Source organism: Danio aesculapii, chromosome 13 (genome assembly GCF_903798145.1).
Source record: "Danio aesculapii chromosome 13, fDanAes4.1, whole genome shotgun sequence".
Classification (NCBI taxonomy): Eukaryota; Metazoa; Chordata; class Actinopteri; order Cypriniformes; family Danionidae; genus Danio; species Danio aesculapii.
Genome location: NC_079447.1, coordinates 36950067 through 36967382, shown reverse-complemented (window position 1 = coordinate 36967382; position 17316 = coordinate 36950067). Strand labels below are relative to the sequence as shown.

The following is a 17316-nucleotide window of genomic DNA, read 5'->3' as shown; positions in this document are numbered from 1 at the left end:
GCGCGCATTAACATGTCCGGTAGTTACGTGTATAATCATATCATCAAGAGAGGACGAGCGCAAAAATAAAAGGTGTGTGCAGTTCGCTAGGATCATCATCATCATCAAATGTGATCAAGAGTGAGTTTCACAAGTTTAAAATGTTTTAAAACAGGGCATGTGTGTAATAAAGTAGAGCGATTCACTTCAGATTCGCTTAATCAGCACAGCCGCGTGTCAGAACAATTATAAAGGAAGACGTTTTAATCGCGGTTTGTGGACGTTAAATCAGGTTTATTTTGTACATTAATATAAGAGATTCCATACAGCAGTGGATATTACCAGTATCATGTCACATGTGTGCAAAACGAATGCAAAGCTTAACGCGCTGTCTCTCTCTCTCTCTGTCTGAGCTATGTGTGTGTGTGTGTGTGTGTGTGTGTGTGTGTGCGCGCTATGTGTTTGTGTCCTTGCTGTGTGTGCGCGTGAACTTTATAATGACATTGTGTGTGACTCATTGTTGCAAATCCACAAAAAAATGCATCAAATACTGATTGTTAAAGTTCTTACTGTAGTATTTCTCACACACGTTACATGAGATTTGCTTCCTGAGGCAGCCGAGGGCGGCGATTGCTGACAGGCATGTGGGAACGGTGGGCAGGAAGGACTAGCCTTAAAGGGCCAGTACAAAAAAAACAGAAAAACCTTTTTTCCAGATATAATATAGACACTTCAAACAGCTATAATAAATAATCCGTTGGGTGTTTTGAGCTGAAACTTTACAGACACATTCTGGGGACACAAAAGACTTATATTAAATATGAAAAAAGGGGTAACCTATGAGCCCTTTAAGAGCTGTGATGTCCAGTGTTAATTTTTGAAGCTTTGTGAACATTGTTGTACTTCAGTCTGTAAAGTTTTATTGGAATTTGACTTAGCAATACAAGGTATTCATTTGTTAAGCACATTGATCTGTTTCTGTTTGAATGAGACTCAAGGTAGCAGCCGTTTGTTGCATAACAGTATTGAATTCTTTCAGTATTTCTGACAGATGATTCTTCAGCCTCCAGTGCAATATGTTATTAAACTCCTTCTTGAAGAGCTCAAAGTGACCAGACAAAAGTGGTTTCATTTCAATTAATTGTTTTTCAGATGCATCATTCACATTTATTAAAACTGATACATTCAGTAAAAGTGTCCACAAACTGCTTTATTTCTCCTAATTCCTTTAACATGGTGTCTTTCGACTCTGGTATTGGTTTTGCATCATTTTGTTCAATTGTTGAATTGTCAGTGTATCCTGACATTTTATTTTTTTTTTACAGTTTATTTTTAATGTGGATGGGGAGCTTGGTAATAAGGGAGGTCTGAGATCAAAAACTTCTGTGAGCTCCATATCCAGCAGTGTGGCTAGAGTTAAAAAAAAGCCTGAAAAAGAGATTTGGCTAAAGGGATTTTAATGTCCTCAGTTTCTGAAACTGTTAAATTCATAAGATCATCTGCTGAAAGATTGAAGTGATATATCATGAAATGAATAATTTGAGGTGGTAGCCATTTTGTGGCATGGCAGTGATGTTGAATAGTGAAGTGTTTTTGGTTTCTCACAACTCATAGATACTTTTCCCGTCCCATCTGGGGTGCCAGTTTTATGTAACGTTGACTTTCTGCCAGTCCCATCTATGAGTACTGGGGGGGCCAGACAGTTTCACTGTCGTTTTAGTCCAAAAATTAAATTATAATAATAAGTAGGAAACCTTACAAAGGCCTATCAAACCACTGTTCACACAGACCCTCAAGTTGTGATCACTGAAAATAAACATTCCAAAATATTATTAATATACCTTTGCAAATGGTTAACCTAGCGAAGGAACAAATACGCTATTCAACGATAAAACCCCAAAACAATTGATCTTAAGATAGCAAATATTACCTTTATAAATAGAAAATGCTGAAAACTAATTTTGGGAGATTGTCTAACACGGTCTTGTTTTCCAGGACTTGTTAAAAGAGCTTAAAATCTCATTATGAAAAGAAAAATATATATGATATTAGGAAAAAAAAATTCTTTCATGTCCTGTTAATCCTAAATGTAAAGAAGTGCACTTTAAAATGATGAAACATATCTATCCTGCAAAACAATTTCTAAAATTAAAAACTTCAATATTGGGGACTTTAATTGTAATTTAAATATTGAAACAATTTTGGAATGAACTGTTAGTTTGGATACAACATTAAATATCTGTAAGACTTAAATTATTAAGTTTGGCTTAATACTTAAAGATAAAAAGATAGCATATTTTATAAAGAATTTGTTGATATTATTAAAAATTTCACATTCATAAATTACCCCAAGACTAGTAGTGCTTAAAGGCGAATTTGTGATATATTTGAAGACATTAAAAGAGATGAAAGGTAAAAAAAGCAAGATATATATATATATATACTTCACTAGAGGTATTCAATTGCCCTGCTACCTATTTTTCTTTATCATTTATTTTATTTGTAAATTTAGTTATTATATTATATTCATTAACATATGTTGTATTATTATTATTATTATTAATGAGGATGGAAAGATTGTGAATGTAAAGTGATTATCTCAGTCTTTTGTGTAATTTTGAAAATATTAATTCCTTTCTTTTATTAAAGAAATATTAATAATGATATGACGCAGTTCCAGAAATTTCCTATCTTTGTTTATCAGTCTGATTTTACGGTTAGTTTTTTTGCCCACCCCTTGTCGTTTTAAGAATATCTCAAGTACAAAGGCCTCGTTTGGTTGTAGAGGTGTGCGCAATGTCAGCAGAGGTTTATGTACCCCAGACCAATGGAAACAGATAAGGGTGATGTAGTGTGAAATGTGGATCAGGTGTAAGTTGTTAGTGTTGCATTGCTGTCTCTGTGTGTTGTCTGTGCATGGGCGTGTGATGACAAGAATGAACTGCAAGCACATTGTGAAAAAAGTAAATGAAACAGCCTACTGTAATACAATGTGGGTGTCACTGCTCGGTGGAGTTGCACAGGATGAGTCAAGGGTCTTTATTGTTGGCGGTCTTCACACGAGGAGGCGCGACATTGTCCTAAGCATTTCTGGTGATGCGGTATTATCTAATTATTTATACAGTTAGTCACGCTTAGTGAACAAAGCTTTGCTTACCTGTTTACTAATAGCCAACAAGGACCCGAAAATGCAGCAAATCGAAACCAGAGCTGCTAACTGTTCCTTAAATGCAAATGCTTAACTCTAACTAACATTTTTAACTCGATTTGCAAAAAAAAAGTCCTGCTACAATTTGGATTAAATGGTAAAACTGCTTTTATGTAACTAGGTAAATTTCACAAAAAACTAACCTATATGCACAACACTTATATTTAAGAAATAATTCCACTTTACTAACTGTGTATTCACACCTAATGTGGTGAGAGTGTCAGAGGTCACTCTGGCCGCCCTGGCGATAACGCTGTCTGCCTTTAGCTCTGGCGGCGAGAGTGTCAAAATTCGCTACATTGATCTCGTATTTAAAGGGGCCGTTGCACCATATTAGTTACATTCCTGTATAAAACATGCTTTCTAGCATGAAAATGTTACACAATTTTTATCAAATTCATTTAACAATGGAAGATCAAGTTGCATGTGGTGTGGCTTTGCTCCATTTAATCTTTCAATGTGTTCATATGTCTGAAATATTCTGAAGCAGCAATGCTGTTTTGTATTGTCACATGAGATTCCCGCTTTTTTAAAGAAAAAAAAAAAAAAACATTAATGCACATCAGTAACTCGCCAGTAACTTTTTTTATGTATGTTCCTGTTAAAAAACATTGCAAATCTGGCAACCGCAAAAATCAAACCCTTGGGAACAAATGTGATAGGAACCAAAGTTTACAGTGACTGTTCTCTGGACTCCTCTCAAGCGGTGGACTTCTTCATTCTGATTGCTTACCGCCGAACCGCATCATAGCTCATTACCATAAAGTTGACTTGATTCCAAGGCTGCGTCCGAAACCTCATACTTCCATACTATAAAGTAAGCTAAAATCAGTATACGACACAAGTAGTATGTCCGAATTCATAGAATTCGAAAATCAGTATGCGAGAAGTATGCGAGGATGACTTACTACTTCCGGCGAGATCCTGAAGTGCGGATCCCATGCACGCTGTGCTATCCCATGGTGCTCCGCAAGAGAATTCATGAATGGGAGAGAAACGACGCAACTGACGCAGGTAGGTCACGTGACCATGACAAAATGGCAGATATAGTACGTCCGAATTCCATTCATACTTTTCACATTCATACTGTATAGAACGTACTTTTCTAACGACCGAGTAGTCTGTTTAAATTCAAATGCAGTACCTACTGAGTAGTAGGCGGCGGTTTCGGACGCAGCCCAACTCTCCTTGATGCCCACACCAAAAAAGATGCGCCGTGCTGCTCCTTGCCGTTTATCCTCCCCGGCTCTAATTGAAAATAAATGGCTTCCGGCTACTTTGATGCTCTCACTCCTTTTGGTGTTAAAGTACAGTAATAGCTTGAATGCAAAACATTTTTTCCTTAAGAAATAATTGTTCCTGACAAATAATTTCAAACGCAAAAACACTTTGACTTATAAAATACTTTACGACTAGTAATTTATAAATGCAAACTTTTAAATGCAAAAACCTTTGGTTTAGATGACTGATGAAATGATTCACCTTACAAGCAGAAAATTAATCCAAACATACAAGCATACGCTTTGTATAAAATAACACCCACAAATGTAGACCATCGTCCTTCATTGAATGCTGACATCACTCCAAGCTTTACACCGTTTATATGTAAACACTGTTTTACACTTTTTGCATCAATAAATTATTTTTAGCAGCAGTAAGACTAAGAAAATTAAGCACTGATGAAAAATAAGCACATATTTCACTATTTAAGGTTTCAAATGCATGCAACCTCCATAAAAAATGTACTCATCCCAAATGTTTCACTGCTTGAGTAACTAATTAGCTGACAGATTTTTTTCCAATTGAAGCCTGTCCCAAAATGGGCCAACATTTTTTTTCCATGCAAAGAGAAAGTCACCTTGTTCACTATGGCGTCTGGATTTCCGGGATTCACTAGAGGAGATGCTTCTCTGGACCTTTAGGTGAGATGGTGATTGGCTGTTCATCTCACTAGAAGGCCTGGTCCTTGCCACAGAGAGATTACTATTGGAGCTGGAGTCACTGACCTCCTACAAACACAAAAACAGCAGCTCACACTATAATGGACAACAGAGCTGTTATAAGTAACCAATTGCTAGTAGCAACTCACCTCATGGGTCTTCCTGCCCAGCAGTAAGTATATGGCTGTGACCTCATCATAGTTCATTTTGAACAAAGACTCATGAATCTTCTCTTTGGAGAAGCCCATGCCCACTATCACATCTGTGGAGAACAGCACATAAAAAGAATACAGACCAGTGTTATTAGTCTCCGTTCATTTTAAATCTTCATAGAATAACCTTATCTTTGAGCTGTCAGTGCTCATTCATGCAAGTAATTCAAAATCTTTAATGGGTTAAAATAATTTTACACACATGCATTACGTATGTATTTAACAATTAACAATTTATGTCGTCAATTACATTTACACTCAGTACATTTACACTCCAAAAATGTTGTTTTGTGTGTTTCAAAACGCTTTTTTTTGTATGTATACATGTATGTATGTATATGTGTATATATACATATATATACATATATACATATATACATATATATAATATATTATATATATATATATATATATTATATATATATATATATATATATACACACATATACACATAATTATGTTTAACAGAGCAAGGAAATTTTCAAAGTATGTCTGATAATATTTTTCTTCTGGAGAAAGTCTTCTTTGTTTTATTTCGGCTAGAATAAAAGTATGTAGTCCTATAGTTGACGTGCAGTGGTTGGAAGTGTAGCCACGGTTTAAGTTTGTATTTTAAAGTGAGGCTCTTTTTGCAATTTAAGTCCGAAGTAATCAATAACAGAAAACGGAATATGCTATTACACCAATCATTATTATATATAACATATTTAATAATGAAATCAAATAATTATGGTACAATGGATAAGTTAATTTTAAGCTATCGTGCGGCCCACCTGCAGGATCGCTGAGGCCTTTAACTCATCATATTCCAGTGGTAAGTCAGAATCTATTTCAACTCACAGTGAGTAAAAGGGCTTCTCCTGTTCTTCTCACATGCATTTCCTGCCACATGATTAGCGTATCTCTCTCTTTCAGTATTGAGGGCTTTACATGTGATAAATGTAGGGAAATAGCCAGGCTGACAGAGAAGATCTGTGTTGCACCCTATGAGAAACCTGATGAAAGTGCCCTAGTAATTGGCGACTCCAAAGCACAGAACGTGCAAATAAAGTCACCAGCCACCATAGTCGAATGTCTGCCAGGAGCTAGAGCAACTGACATCATGTCAAATTTAAAAGTGCTGGCTAAATCTAAACATGAGTTCAGTAAGATCGTTATCCACATGTCGATACTACTAATGATGTTCGGCTACAACAGTCAGAGATCACGAAAAGTAATGTTAAAGAGATGTGTGATCTTGCAACGACGATGTCAGAAACTGCAATATGCTTTGGTCCCCTGCCTGCTTATCATGGTGATGAGTTCCACAGTCGACTACCATCACTCAATGGCTGGATGCCTAAGTGGTGCTTACTGAATAACATGGGTTTTGTAGACAATTGGCCAAGTTTCTGGGGTAGACCTGACCTGTTGAAGAGAGCTGGTCTTCATCCCACCCAAGCTGGGGCAGCTCTATTCTCTAGTAATCTGGCTTATAGTCTTAGTGTTGGCACTTGACTAACTGGGGCCCGGGTCAGGGAGCAGACAGACTGGCTTAACCAACAGTCTGCAAGCCTCCACAGTTTACCAAATAAAGATAATCTGCAGCATATAGAGCTACCTAGATATTATAACATAGAGACTGTGTGTTTCCCTAACCTCCAAATATAAAAAACTCCCAAACCCATTCAAAGGTAACAATTGACGTTCTAATTGACCTTCATCAAATAAAAAAATAAAGGTAATTAAAAGATAAAACTCGGATAACTGGATTACTCTCCTCTAAAATTGTTTTTGTTAATGATTTGATAACTGATCGAAAGCTAGATGCACTTTGTCTAACAGAAACCTGGCTAAAACAAGATTATTACATCACCCTAAATGAGTCTTCATCTGAAGGATATCATTATAAACATGAGCCTTGGAAAAGGAAAAGGTGGAGATGTTGGCATAATTTACAGGAATATTTTAGTGTCACTCAGTGATCTGACTTCAATTATAATTCATTTGAAGTGAAAGTACTTTTATTTTAGTGTGCATTATAAAAAAATTTAATCTAAATTTATATTGATCTACTTATTTTTCAACTTAATAGAAAAAAATAAACACAATCCTAGTGGCCAGTCTAACTAAATATAAAGCATCAACATGCATTTCTCAAACACAGCAGAAATGACTATGAAGTTCTTCACATGCAAGATTGATGACATCAGAGATAAAATAAGCACCATCAATCTGCCTCCTACAGGATGATCCCAATTAGAGCACTGTAATTGAATGGATAAACTTCAAACTTTTTCAACAGTAGGTGAGGAAGAGAACTGTCTAAACTGATACATTCCTTCAAATCAACAACATTTTTGTTAGATCCTATAACGACCAAATTATTAAAACAATTGTTTTTAGAAGTTTCTGAATCTGTTCTTAACATGCCTAAAACTTTTAAACTAGCTGTCTTTAAGCCCCTTACTAAAAAACACAGCTTGATCCTAAAGAATTAGAAATTATAGACCCATTTCAAACCTGTCTTTCTATCAAAGATACTAAAAAGTTGTATCTGCTCAACTATGTTTCTTCCTACAGAGAAACAACATTCGTGGAAAATTTCAATCTGGATTTAGAGCATTTCATAGCACAGAAACAGCACTCTGAAATGTTACGAATGACCTGCTCCTGTCATCCCATCGTGTTTGCATTTCTCCAGTGTTATTACCAAAGTCAACTGTAGGCGGCAGATCTTTCTCAAATTTGGCACCTAAACTCAACTCTGGAACAGCCTTCCTAGCACAGTTCAGGAGGCAGACACACTCTGTCAGTTCAAAACTAGATTAAAGACAGCATAACACACAAAACACAAATGCTTTTGAAATCCAAATCCTCTAAAGGATTGTTAGGCTGCATCAAATAACATTTCCCAAAATACATTATAATTTGAATAGCATCTATGCTAATATTAGTCTGTTTTTCATTATCCCAAGGTCTCCATAATCCTAGACCAGGCCGTATCCTGAGCAGATGCTGTGGCGGTCATGGAGGAGTGTATAGCATGAGACTGAAGCTGCCTTTCCACTGGACACCACATTTGGACACCACTGTCTGAATACGCCCCCTTGTGGCAGTCGCACAGAATTTTCAGTTCTGACGTGCACCGTGGGAGAGAAGCTGTTCTCGCAGTGTGCGAAATGAAGGAGTGCAAAAGCAAGAGCCATTATACTCTGTGCGTTCACCATGGTTGAATGAATGAATGAATGAATGAATGAATGAATACTAGAAACTGATAGACCGCAATAATATTGGAGGGAATGTGGAGACAACATAAAAAATTATATTTTTATTACTTTATTACTTACAATTATGATAATTTTTTTTTTAATATAGTCTTTTTCTGATTCAAAATTAACCGAAAAACCTAGTATTTCTCATCTCGCGCACACAGACCTGCTTGGACAACACTGGAATACATCACATCCAGTCGGTCAGTCGCATACGGTCTAGTTGCACGAGTTCAAAAATTTTAACGAATACGCAGCTCAATTCAGATATGAATTTTCCGCATACTGACAGGATCGGAACTCCACGCAGCTGCCTGACTACTCGCCATTGGAAATGAATGACTTCCGGTCTGTCGTTGTCGTTTGTCGTGTGCAGTGGAAAGGAGGTTTGATTCCTGAAAGACCCAGTGACAGACGTGTCTCCGCATTGATCCCGGGGGACCAGCCTCTACACCCGACGGTGACCTACTCACACATACATGCAGTTTCTCCACAATGGACTAAATTGAACTTCAACTCTGAAAACTGCACTGACACAGTTTCAATTGCAATTTACTTGAACTTCTACGTTAAGCTGCTTTGACACAATCTACATTGTAAAAGCACTATAGAAATAAAGATGAATTTAAATTTAAAGGCACAGGTTAAAAACAGCTGCCATTTTCTCAGACCTCAAAATTCACATATTCAGCAGGATATAATAAATTATCAGATGATTATCTAATTGAGCTGAAACTTTACAGACACAGTTGGGAAATATTAATAATTAACAATTTCATCTATATATCTGAGTGAAAAGACTGCCATAATGAATATAAATATAATCCATAAATATAATGAATGTAAATATAATCCAAAAAAGGTGTCTTAAAAGCTGACAATGCAAAAAACGTCTACCTGTATTTTCTGCATGAATGAGAAGTGCTACTTAATTTCCTCTTACCTATTCTCTTCTGGTCAGATATGTCAGCATCTGGCTCAGTGAAGGGTTTGAGCTCATCTTCCTCAAACCCGGAGTTGATCCAGCGTTCTTTCATGATTTGCTGAAGGAGAGAGTTCAGAAACAATCAAGTTTAGACTAAGAATTTGATAATGGCTTTTCACTGGCTAGGGTGAAATTCATGAGACCACTTTTTTAATGGCTAAACACTTTTGATTAATTGATGTATCCTTTATTAATAAAGTAACAACGAATTACTGATAAACAAGTGTTTATATTTGAGAAATTATCTTTATATTTAAAGTATAGAAAAGGTAAAAAAAATATACAGTTTAAGATGGTTTAAAAAGTTACATATAACAAATTAATACATTTATTAATAAATCTCACTTATATGCATCAATATAACAGTATTTGCCAAAACATCATAATTTCATGAAAAAACAACATTTTCAGTGCAGAATGTTGAGTAACAATACAAATGAGTCAAGAGTCATAAAAGGGTGCTGCTGATATTCATACTTGTATTAATAATTAAATGGTGAACATTGTATTTGTCATTTAGCTCTGTGTTTAGACCAAAACATGCATTACAAAAAAAAAATTGTTCTGATTTTAGATTAAAAAAAAATTAAAAACAGCGTATAAAAATGTCAGATGGGCTAAAAAAAAACCTCTAACGTTCCTCTCTTAGCCGGGTTTAAGACCAGAAACCTCTTGAGAAGATTCTCACAGTCAGTGGACATGTAAAAAGGAATCCTATATTTACCACGCAATACACGTTCGCGCAATTCCTGTAGAATAGACACAGCAGTAAGTATGCAGTGACACACACAAACTCACGCAAAAAATACATTGATAAAAGAGGGTAAAACCTTGAGATTCTGTCCATCAAAGGGCAGAGAGCCGCTGACCAGTGTGTATAGTATGACCCCAAGGCTCCACACGTCCACCTCTGGCCCGTCGTACTTCTTTCCCTGAAAGAGCTCAGGAGCAGCATAAGGTGGGCTTCCACAGAACGTGTCCAGCTTATTGCCCACCATAAATTCATTACTAAAGCCAAAGTCAGCAATCTTAATGTTCATATCACCATCTAGCAGCAGGTTTTCAGCCTGAGAAAACACAGGTGAGAGAAATTATATTTCAAATAAGAAATTGAGTAATTAAGTAACCTAAGAAATTAAAGGGCACCTATGGTGAAAAATCTACTTTTCAAGCTGTTTGGACAGACGTGTGTGTAGGTATAGTGTATTGACCATCATATTGGGGTGATATAAACACACCCAGTCCTTTTTTTCAATGTAACAACATAAAAATGGTGGACCAATTGGAGTGGTTTTCAGAGCAATCGCAACTTGACGTAGTTGCCCACTAATATTGATTGACAGGTGCGCATCACCATATCCTCAGTTTGTTGTTTCACGTCCGCCATTTTTAGCGTGTGAGTCAAAGGGATGTCACTAAAGGAACACCCTTGCTCTATTTTAGATGTAAGGCTCATTGGGCTTAACACAAGATCAACATTCACCAAATGATTGCTTAGGTAGGTTTGCAAACATGTACTTTTCATTGCGTCTACCATAAACTTCAGCTGTTTGCATGTCTCGTGGTCACAGAAGCTAGCTGTGACTAGGTGCAGTTGGAAAGTGCGAGCGCGTTGCCTCACGTGCGCATCTCTCCATTGGAAATAAAATGACGAACTTGCCTGCAGGTCGCACACCAAAAGCGCAATGCCATGCATTTTAGAATTCTAAACATAGGTTTCTAACAGGGTACACACAACGGTGCTTCAAGTCGGCTGCTGTTCGCGGCGCCCAGCCACGATTCGGGACACTTCATGTTTCTGCCGCACCACAGAGCACCATCTGAATGGTCTCATTTTAAATAACATCCGAATGTGTGTGTCTGGTGTGCCGTGTCGTGGCTCCGAGCGGCGCATCCGGTGCCTCAGTCAAAGTTAATCCAGTGTGCGTGGTTATTAGTCTCGTGTACAAGCTCGGAACTTTAAACTAGCACACAGTTGGCTGTAAAACTATACAAAGACACAAATGATTTTGTACTCTCTGCTTGGTCTGTTGCTTCTCTTTGTTTGCCTGTCTTTTGCAAAACACACAGCGGACGAGCTCTTGGCTCCGCCCCCTTGTAACGTTGGGCGGGAACTCAAAACTAATTTTCATAAGAAGCAACACACCCCTAAAACAGCGAGCTGTGTACACACCCCCAAACACTTTTTAACACATTATAATAAAAAAATCGGAACTGTGTTTTGAGCTGAACCTAAACTGGCACACTCAGAAGAACCCTAATATTAATATTAAATCACAAAAAAGGGGTAAACTATGTGCCCTTTAAGCAAATAGGTTTTCTGAAAAATGTTTACCTTTAATTATCTAACAAAATATCATTTTAATCATAGTTTAAGTGCCCATTTGAATACAATAAAACATCATGTTCTGTTTTTTTATTGATTATGCTCAAAAATAAGAGTGCAAGAACTGCTTACCTTCAAGTCTCGGTGCACAATGTGTTTTTGGTGACAATACTGGACTGCTGACACAATCTGTACAATAAAAAAATCAGATTATTTGTATGGATTTGAGAAAAACTGAAAAAATAAGAAGATTAAGACTGGAATCAATAAATGGTTTATTCAAACAGTTGCATTAGCATTAAATTATACAACCTCAAATCAGAAAAAGTTGGGACAGTATGGAAAACCATTCTTCTAATGCCACCTTCATTTCCAGGGACACCCATGCATATTTCAACAAGACAATGCAAAACCACATTCTGCACACATTACAAAGTCCTGGTTGTGGAGGAAGACGATACAGGTCCCTGACTGGCCTGCCGCAGTTCTGACCTGTCTCCAATAGAGAATGTGTGTGCATTTTGAAGTGAAAAATGCAACAATGAAGACCTGTTGCCTACCTTAAGACTTGTTTGGAGGAATAATGGGACAAAATTAAACCTGAAACAATTCATCACTTGGTGTCTTTAGTCCCTACATGTCTTTTAAGTGTTGTGAAAAGGAAAGGCAACATTACAAAGTGGTACATGTTTTACTGTTCCAACTTTTTTTTTTTTTGGAAATACACGTTTTCGAAAAAACAAACAAACAAACAAACAAAATAACCTATATAAGTAAACATTAAATGATGTTTGTTGTATTGTCTGCAATAAAATACAAATCATTTATTTAAAAATCGTTTTTTTTGTTTGTTTTTGCATTTTCCATACTTTCCCGACTTTTTTTTAAAATTTGGGTTGTATTTAATCATTAGGTCAGTAAATAATAATTTAATTCACATTTTTGGGTGAACTTCACCAATTTGAATGAAAATAGGTTGCAACCTCCATTGCACCGCCTTTTAAGTACACTAACCCACAGTAACATTACAATTTAAACACATTTGTCAGATATATTCAATTAATTTCATCTTTATATCTATAATGCTTTTTAAAATGAAGATTGTGTCAAAGCAGCTTAACATTGACGAATGAAAAAAATGTAAAAGTGTAAAATCCATAATATTTCCAACTGTCAAGCATTACAATATCTTAAGCAGGCAGGAGAGTAGTGTAAAACGCTGGTGCTAGTTCTAGTAAATTAAAACTTTTTCAGTTCATTTCACTAAAAATGTCACTGTTGACGTTCATTTCAGTTTAGTTTGGATCAGTGTAATGCAAATGACACTGCTAAAGTCTAATCCATTAAAGAGCAAATCCACAGATTCCACCATCTAGTGCAATAACAGTGAATATGTGTTTAGTGGACTGGGGTCATTACTGGATAAAATAGGATTAGTTCAGCCAGATAAACTTATTTAAACTCAGACCAAGGAGAAGGCCAATCACAGTGAGTGTGCTTATGCTGAAAGAAAACAGTAAGAGAACTGCACCTGTCTAAATTTAGCTCTGGCCTCTTTCTCTTTCATCCTCCCATGAGCCACTAAGTAGTCGAAAACCTCACCTGCATGAAAGACAGATCAGAGAGGTCAGAGATAAACATCACGAAAGGACAAGGACATAGGGTTGTCACTATACTGGAATTTGGTACCAAACGATACTGAAATATTAAAAATGTCCATTTTTAATTTGAGCACATTCATAAAGGTTCAAGACACCCTGGAGCAAATTCTTTTTTTGGAGTAAATTCTTAATTTTAGCAGATTTGTGTGCGTTGAGCATCAGTTAAGACAACATTAGCACCTGTCAGATTTAATTGAGAGAAAAAACTGGATCCTTTTGAGATTGGTCAACTGATTTTATCATCTGGGTTTGAAATGTTTGGGGCGGGATCAAAAGCGGTGTTCAAAAATAATGTTTGGGGCGGTGACGCAACGCGCATGTTTCGAAGTGATGATTAATTATCATAGCAGAGTTTTCTTATCCTATGACTGGGTGAGACTGCGTCCATGCACAGGACGGGTCATATGTTTTGGTTTCCATGTGTTTGTTGTTTTCCCTGCGATGCTGTCCGGGCCGATACAGCAAAGCTGTTGGTTTGCAGCAAGCATTTTTGTCGGAGAGCTGTACGAGAATTAGAGAATGGCAGACTTTGTCTTTTATCAGTTAAGTACCAGCAGGGCTAAAGGTTGAAATAGATCGAGACTTGCTGCACTGCTATCCACAGTGTCTGCTCGTCTGATCAACGTGACTTTGAAGCGCTGTAGTGTTCCTGTATATGTGTACCTGCTCAACAGAGCTCAAATTTTAGTGGGAAATGGACGTTTTTAAAATTTCAGTAGCAATTGTTACCAAATTCCAGTATTGTGACAACCCTACAAGGACATGAAATGAAACTTACCTCCACTGGCGTATTCCATTACAAGAAACAGCGTCTTTTCCGTCTCTATCACCTCAAACAATTTGACTACAGAGAGTGCGAAAGGGAATTTGTTAAGTAAAAAAAAATAAAATAAAAAGTACAAACATAAAACTATAAGAAAATAAGTCAAAATCTCAATTCTATTTTTTTTTTTACCCCTACCCCTTCCACTTGGCCGTTAAAACTGTGTGCAGTGGAAGGGCTTTAAATTTACCCCTAAACATTTTGATTGGTGCTCATTCAATCCCATTTTATACAGCTCCTCAAAATACAACATTACCAATACGGTCACCATCATTAATGTCATTATTAACTTTATTATTACTGTTACATCACAGTTCCATAATTTCATCACAATCATGTTTGTAAAAGCTTTTCCACCCCACGTAGGGCTTGGTGATAAGACAATATTATCATATATAGATGATGACTAACAAGCATGGCGATATCAATTATGACATAGAATTATGAGGCGATAATCAACTTTATTAGGTTAAAAATAAATATGATAAGTAAGCAAGTAAATGTAGGCCGTCTAGACGATGGTTAATTGTATTTTAAATTGCCTAGTCTAACACAACACTGACTTTTAGATTTTTGACAAATGTATATGTTTTAACAAAGCACTATTTTAGAAATGCACTGTTACATAAATTGATTTCATTTAGCCCAATAAAAACAATTAAAATAAAGCATTGAAGTATAGACAATATATTGGTTAAATAAAAATTAATTGACAAACAGGAAAGAAGAGATAAAATGTTTAATGTTAAAAACCATGAAAGAAAATTTGATTTCATGAAAGAAGACCCATCACTGTAAATATATTTATTTTAATCTAGATAAAATGAAAATGAATGCTCCTGCATTTCGTTGATTTATTGACAAATCAAATGTAACAAAAGGACATTCAGGCATGAGTATCTTTTTTAAATTGCACATGTAGATAAAACTCCCGCACCTGCGTACAAAGAATTTTCCAAATTTTGAAAAATATTTAGCTTGCCACAATAGACAACTAAAAAAAGACTATCAAGTTTAATATTTTTGTTGAACCTAAATTTTCTTAAACATCACATCACGAAATGATACAGGCTTCTGAACAGGACAGTAAATGCATTTCCCTGAAGTTAAAGCATTTTAGTGTAGCATTTCGATTCCCACTGTGTAGCATTTCCAGAGAACTGACTGTATGCACAATAGTTTTTGGCTAACAAGAGAAATTCATTATTTTCCTCCATTAGTAATCCTCCCTGGGCAGCATGTGCAGCTATAGGTAAATTAATAATTAATTAGTCAAGGAGACAATTTGAGTAGCTATTTAATGCATTATTATTGTTATTATTATTATTATTATTATTATTAGTAGTAGTAGTTTTAAATTATTTGGTCATATAAACAAGTCATCACCATTGTAATTTGAAATGAACTCTGCTTAATATTTTTCTGCCAGGCGCTCAGTCTCGCCCACAAGAACAGGTTGACAGACATCTATAAGTCTTCAAAATAGAAAAAAACCTGCTCAGCTTCAGTGAGCAACCAATTTTAGGTTGATAGGTGATACAGCTGTGGACAAGTAAACATGCTTACCAATATTTGGGTGGTTTAAATTCTTCATGATTGTGACTTCTCTCGAAAGCTGTTTAAGAAAGAGAATTCAAACTAAGCATTATGATGATGTATCACAAAGAACTTCTTCACAAAAGATTTTAACGATCATTGAGAATGAACAGAGGAGGAAGCAAAATACAGCTGGATGCAATCGCCACAGTGAACAGGGTTTCCATTTCAGTGGAAACAAGCATTAAGTGCTATTCAATATTGATCTCTCAAAAAAGGGATCTCCTCTGCTCTCAATAGAATGGAAGTCATGCATCTTAATAGCGCTATAGTTGGAATTAGGCAGGCTGTGTTCCTGTTAGCACGATTTGCTTTCCACATCATGCTCTCACAAGTGTAGGTGTAGCTTTGAAGAGGATGCGAGAAACAAGTTGTGATTTTGGACAACAGGGAAACACGTTTGGTGGAAAAGCAAAGCAACCTAATGTATTTCTCACCACAGTACTTTCTGAGACAACTATGAAACAGCAAAAGAATGCAATACTCACAAGCAAGAACAATTGGAGAATTTGCACAAATTCTTAGGATCGATGGTCATTAAACATAGTTCACCCAAAAATGAATGAAAATGAAAAATTTGCCATAATTTAATGTACTGTTGGAAAAAACAGACATATTTTATTTGATAAGAAAAAATGTGCATACAAAACTATGAAAGCACATTTACCGAATAAATCCAGCATGTGCACTAAAAAGGTATGTTTTCCAGCATGTGCATCAAAAAAAAAAAAAGCATTTTTAAGTTTGGCCAAAATTTTTGAGTGTGTCTATGTATACAGTGGGTACAGAAGGTATTCAGACCCCCTTAAAATTTTCACTTTTTTATATTGCAGCCATTGGCTAAAATCATTTAAGTTCCTTTTTTCCTCATTCATGTACGCATAACACCCAATTTTGACAGAAAAACACAGAATTGTTGATATTTTTGCAGATTTATAAAAAATAAATAAAAAAACGGAAATATCACATGGTATTCAGACCCTTTGCTGTGACACTCATATTTATTAACTCAGGTGCTGTCCTTTTCTTCTGATCTCCCCTCTACACCTTCATTTGAGTCCAGCTGTGTTTGATTATACTGATTGGACTTGATTAGGAAAGCCACGCACCCGTCTATATAAGACCTTACAGCTCACAGTGCATATCAGAGCAAATGAGAATTGTGAGGTCAAAGGAACTGCCTAAAAAAGCTCAGAGACAGAATTGTGGCAAGGACAAATATGGCCATGGTTACAAAAACATTTCTGATGCACTTAAGGTTTCTAAGAGCACAGTGGCCTCCATAATCCCTAAATGGAAGACGTTTGAAACGACCAGAATCCTTCCTAGAGCTGG

At 36.2% G+C, this 17316-nt stretch overlaps 1 protein-coding gene across 1 annotated transcript in view; it reads right to left on the bottom strand.

The window, feature by feature from the left end:
- Positions 1 to 17316, bottom strand: part of mark3a (MAP/microtubule affinity-regulating kinase 3a) — a 63158-nt gene that overhangs the window by 20192 nt on the left and 25650 nt on the right. The window contains 9 exon segments of the mRNA XM_056471488.1: positions 5046 to 5196; positions 5277 to 5389; positions 9534 to 9633; positions 10205 to 10324; positions 10406 to 10642; positions 12034 to 12090; positions 13433 to 13503; positions 14341 to 14406; positions 15952 to 16018. Coding sequence (XP_056327463.1) covers positions 5046 to 5196; positions 5277 to 5389; positions 9534 to 9633; positions 10205 to 10324; positions 10406 to 10642; positions 12034 to 12090; positions 13433 to 13503; positions 14341 to 14406; positions 15952 to 16018 — 982 coding nt within the window.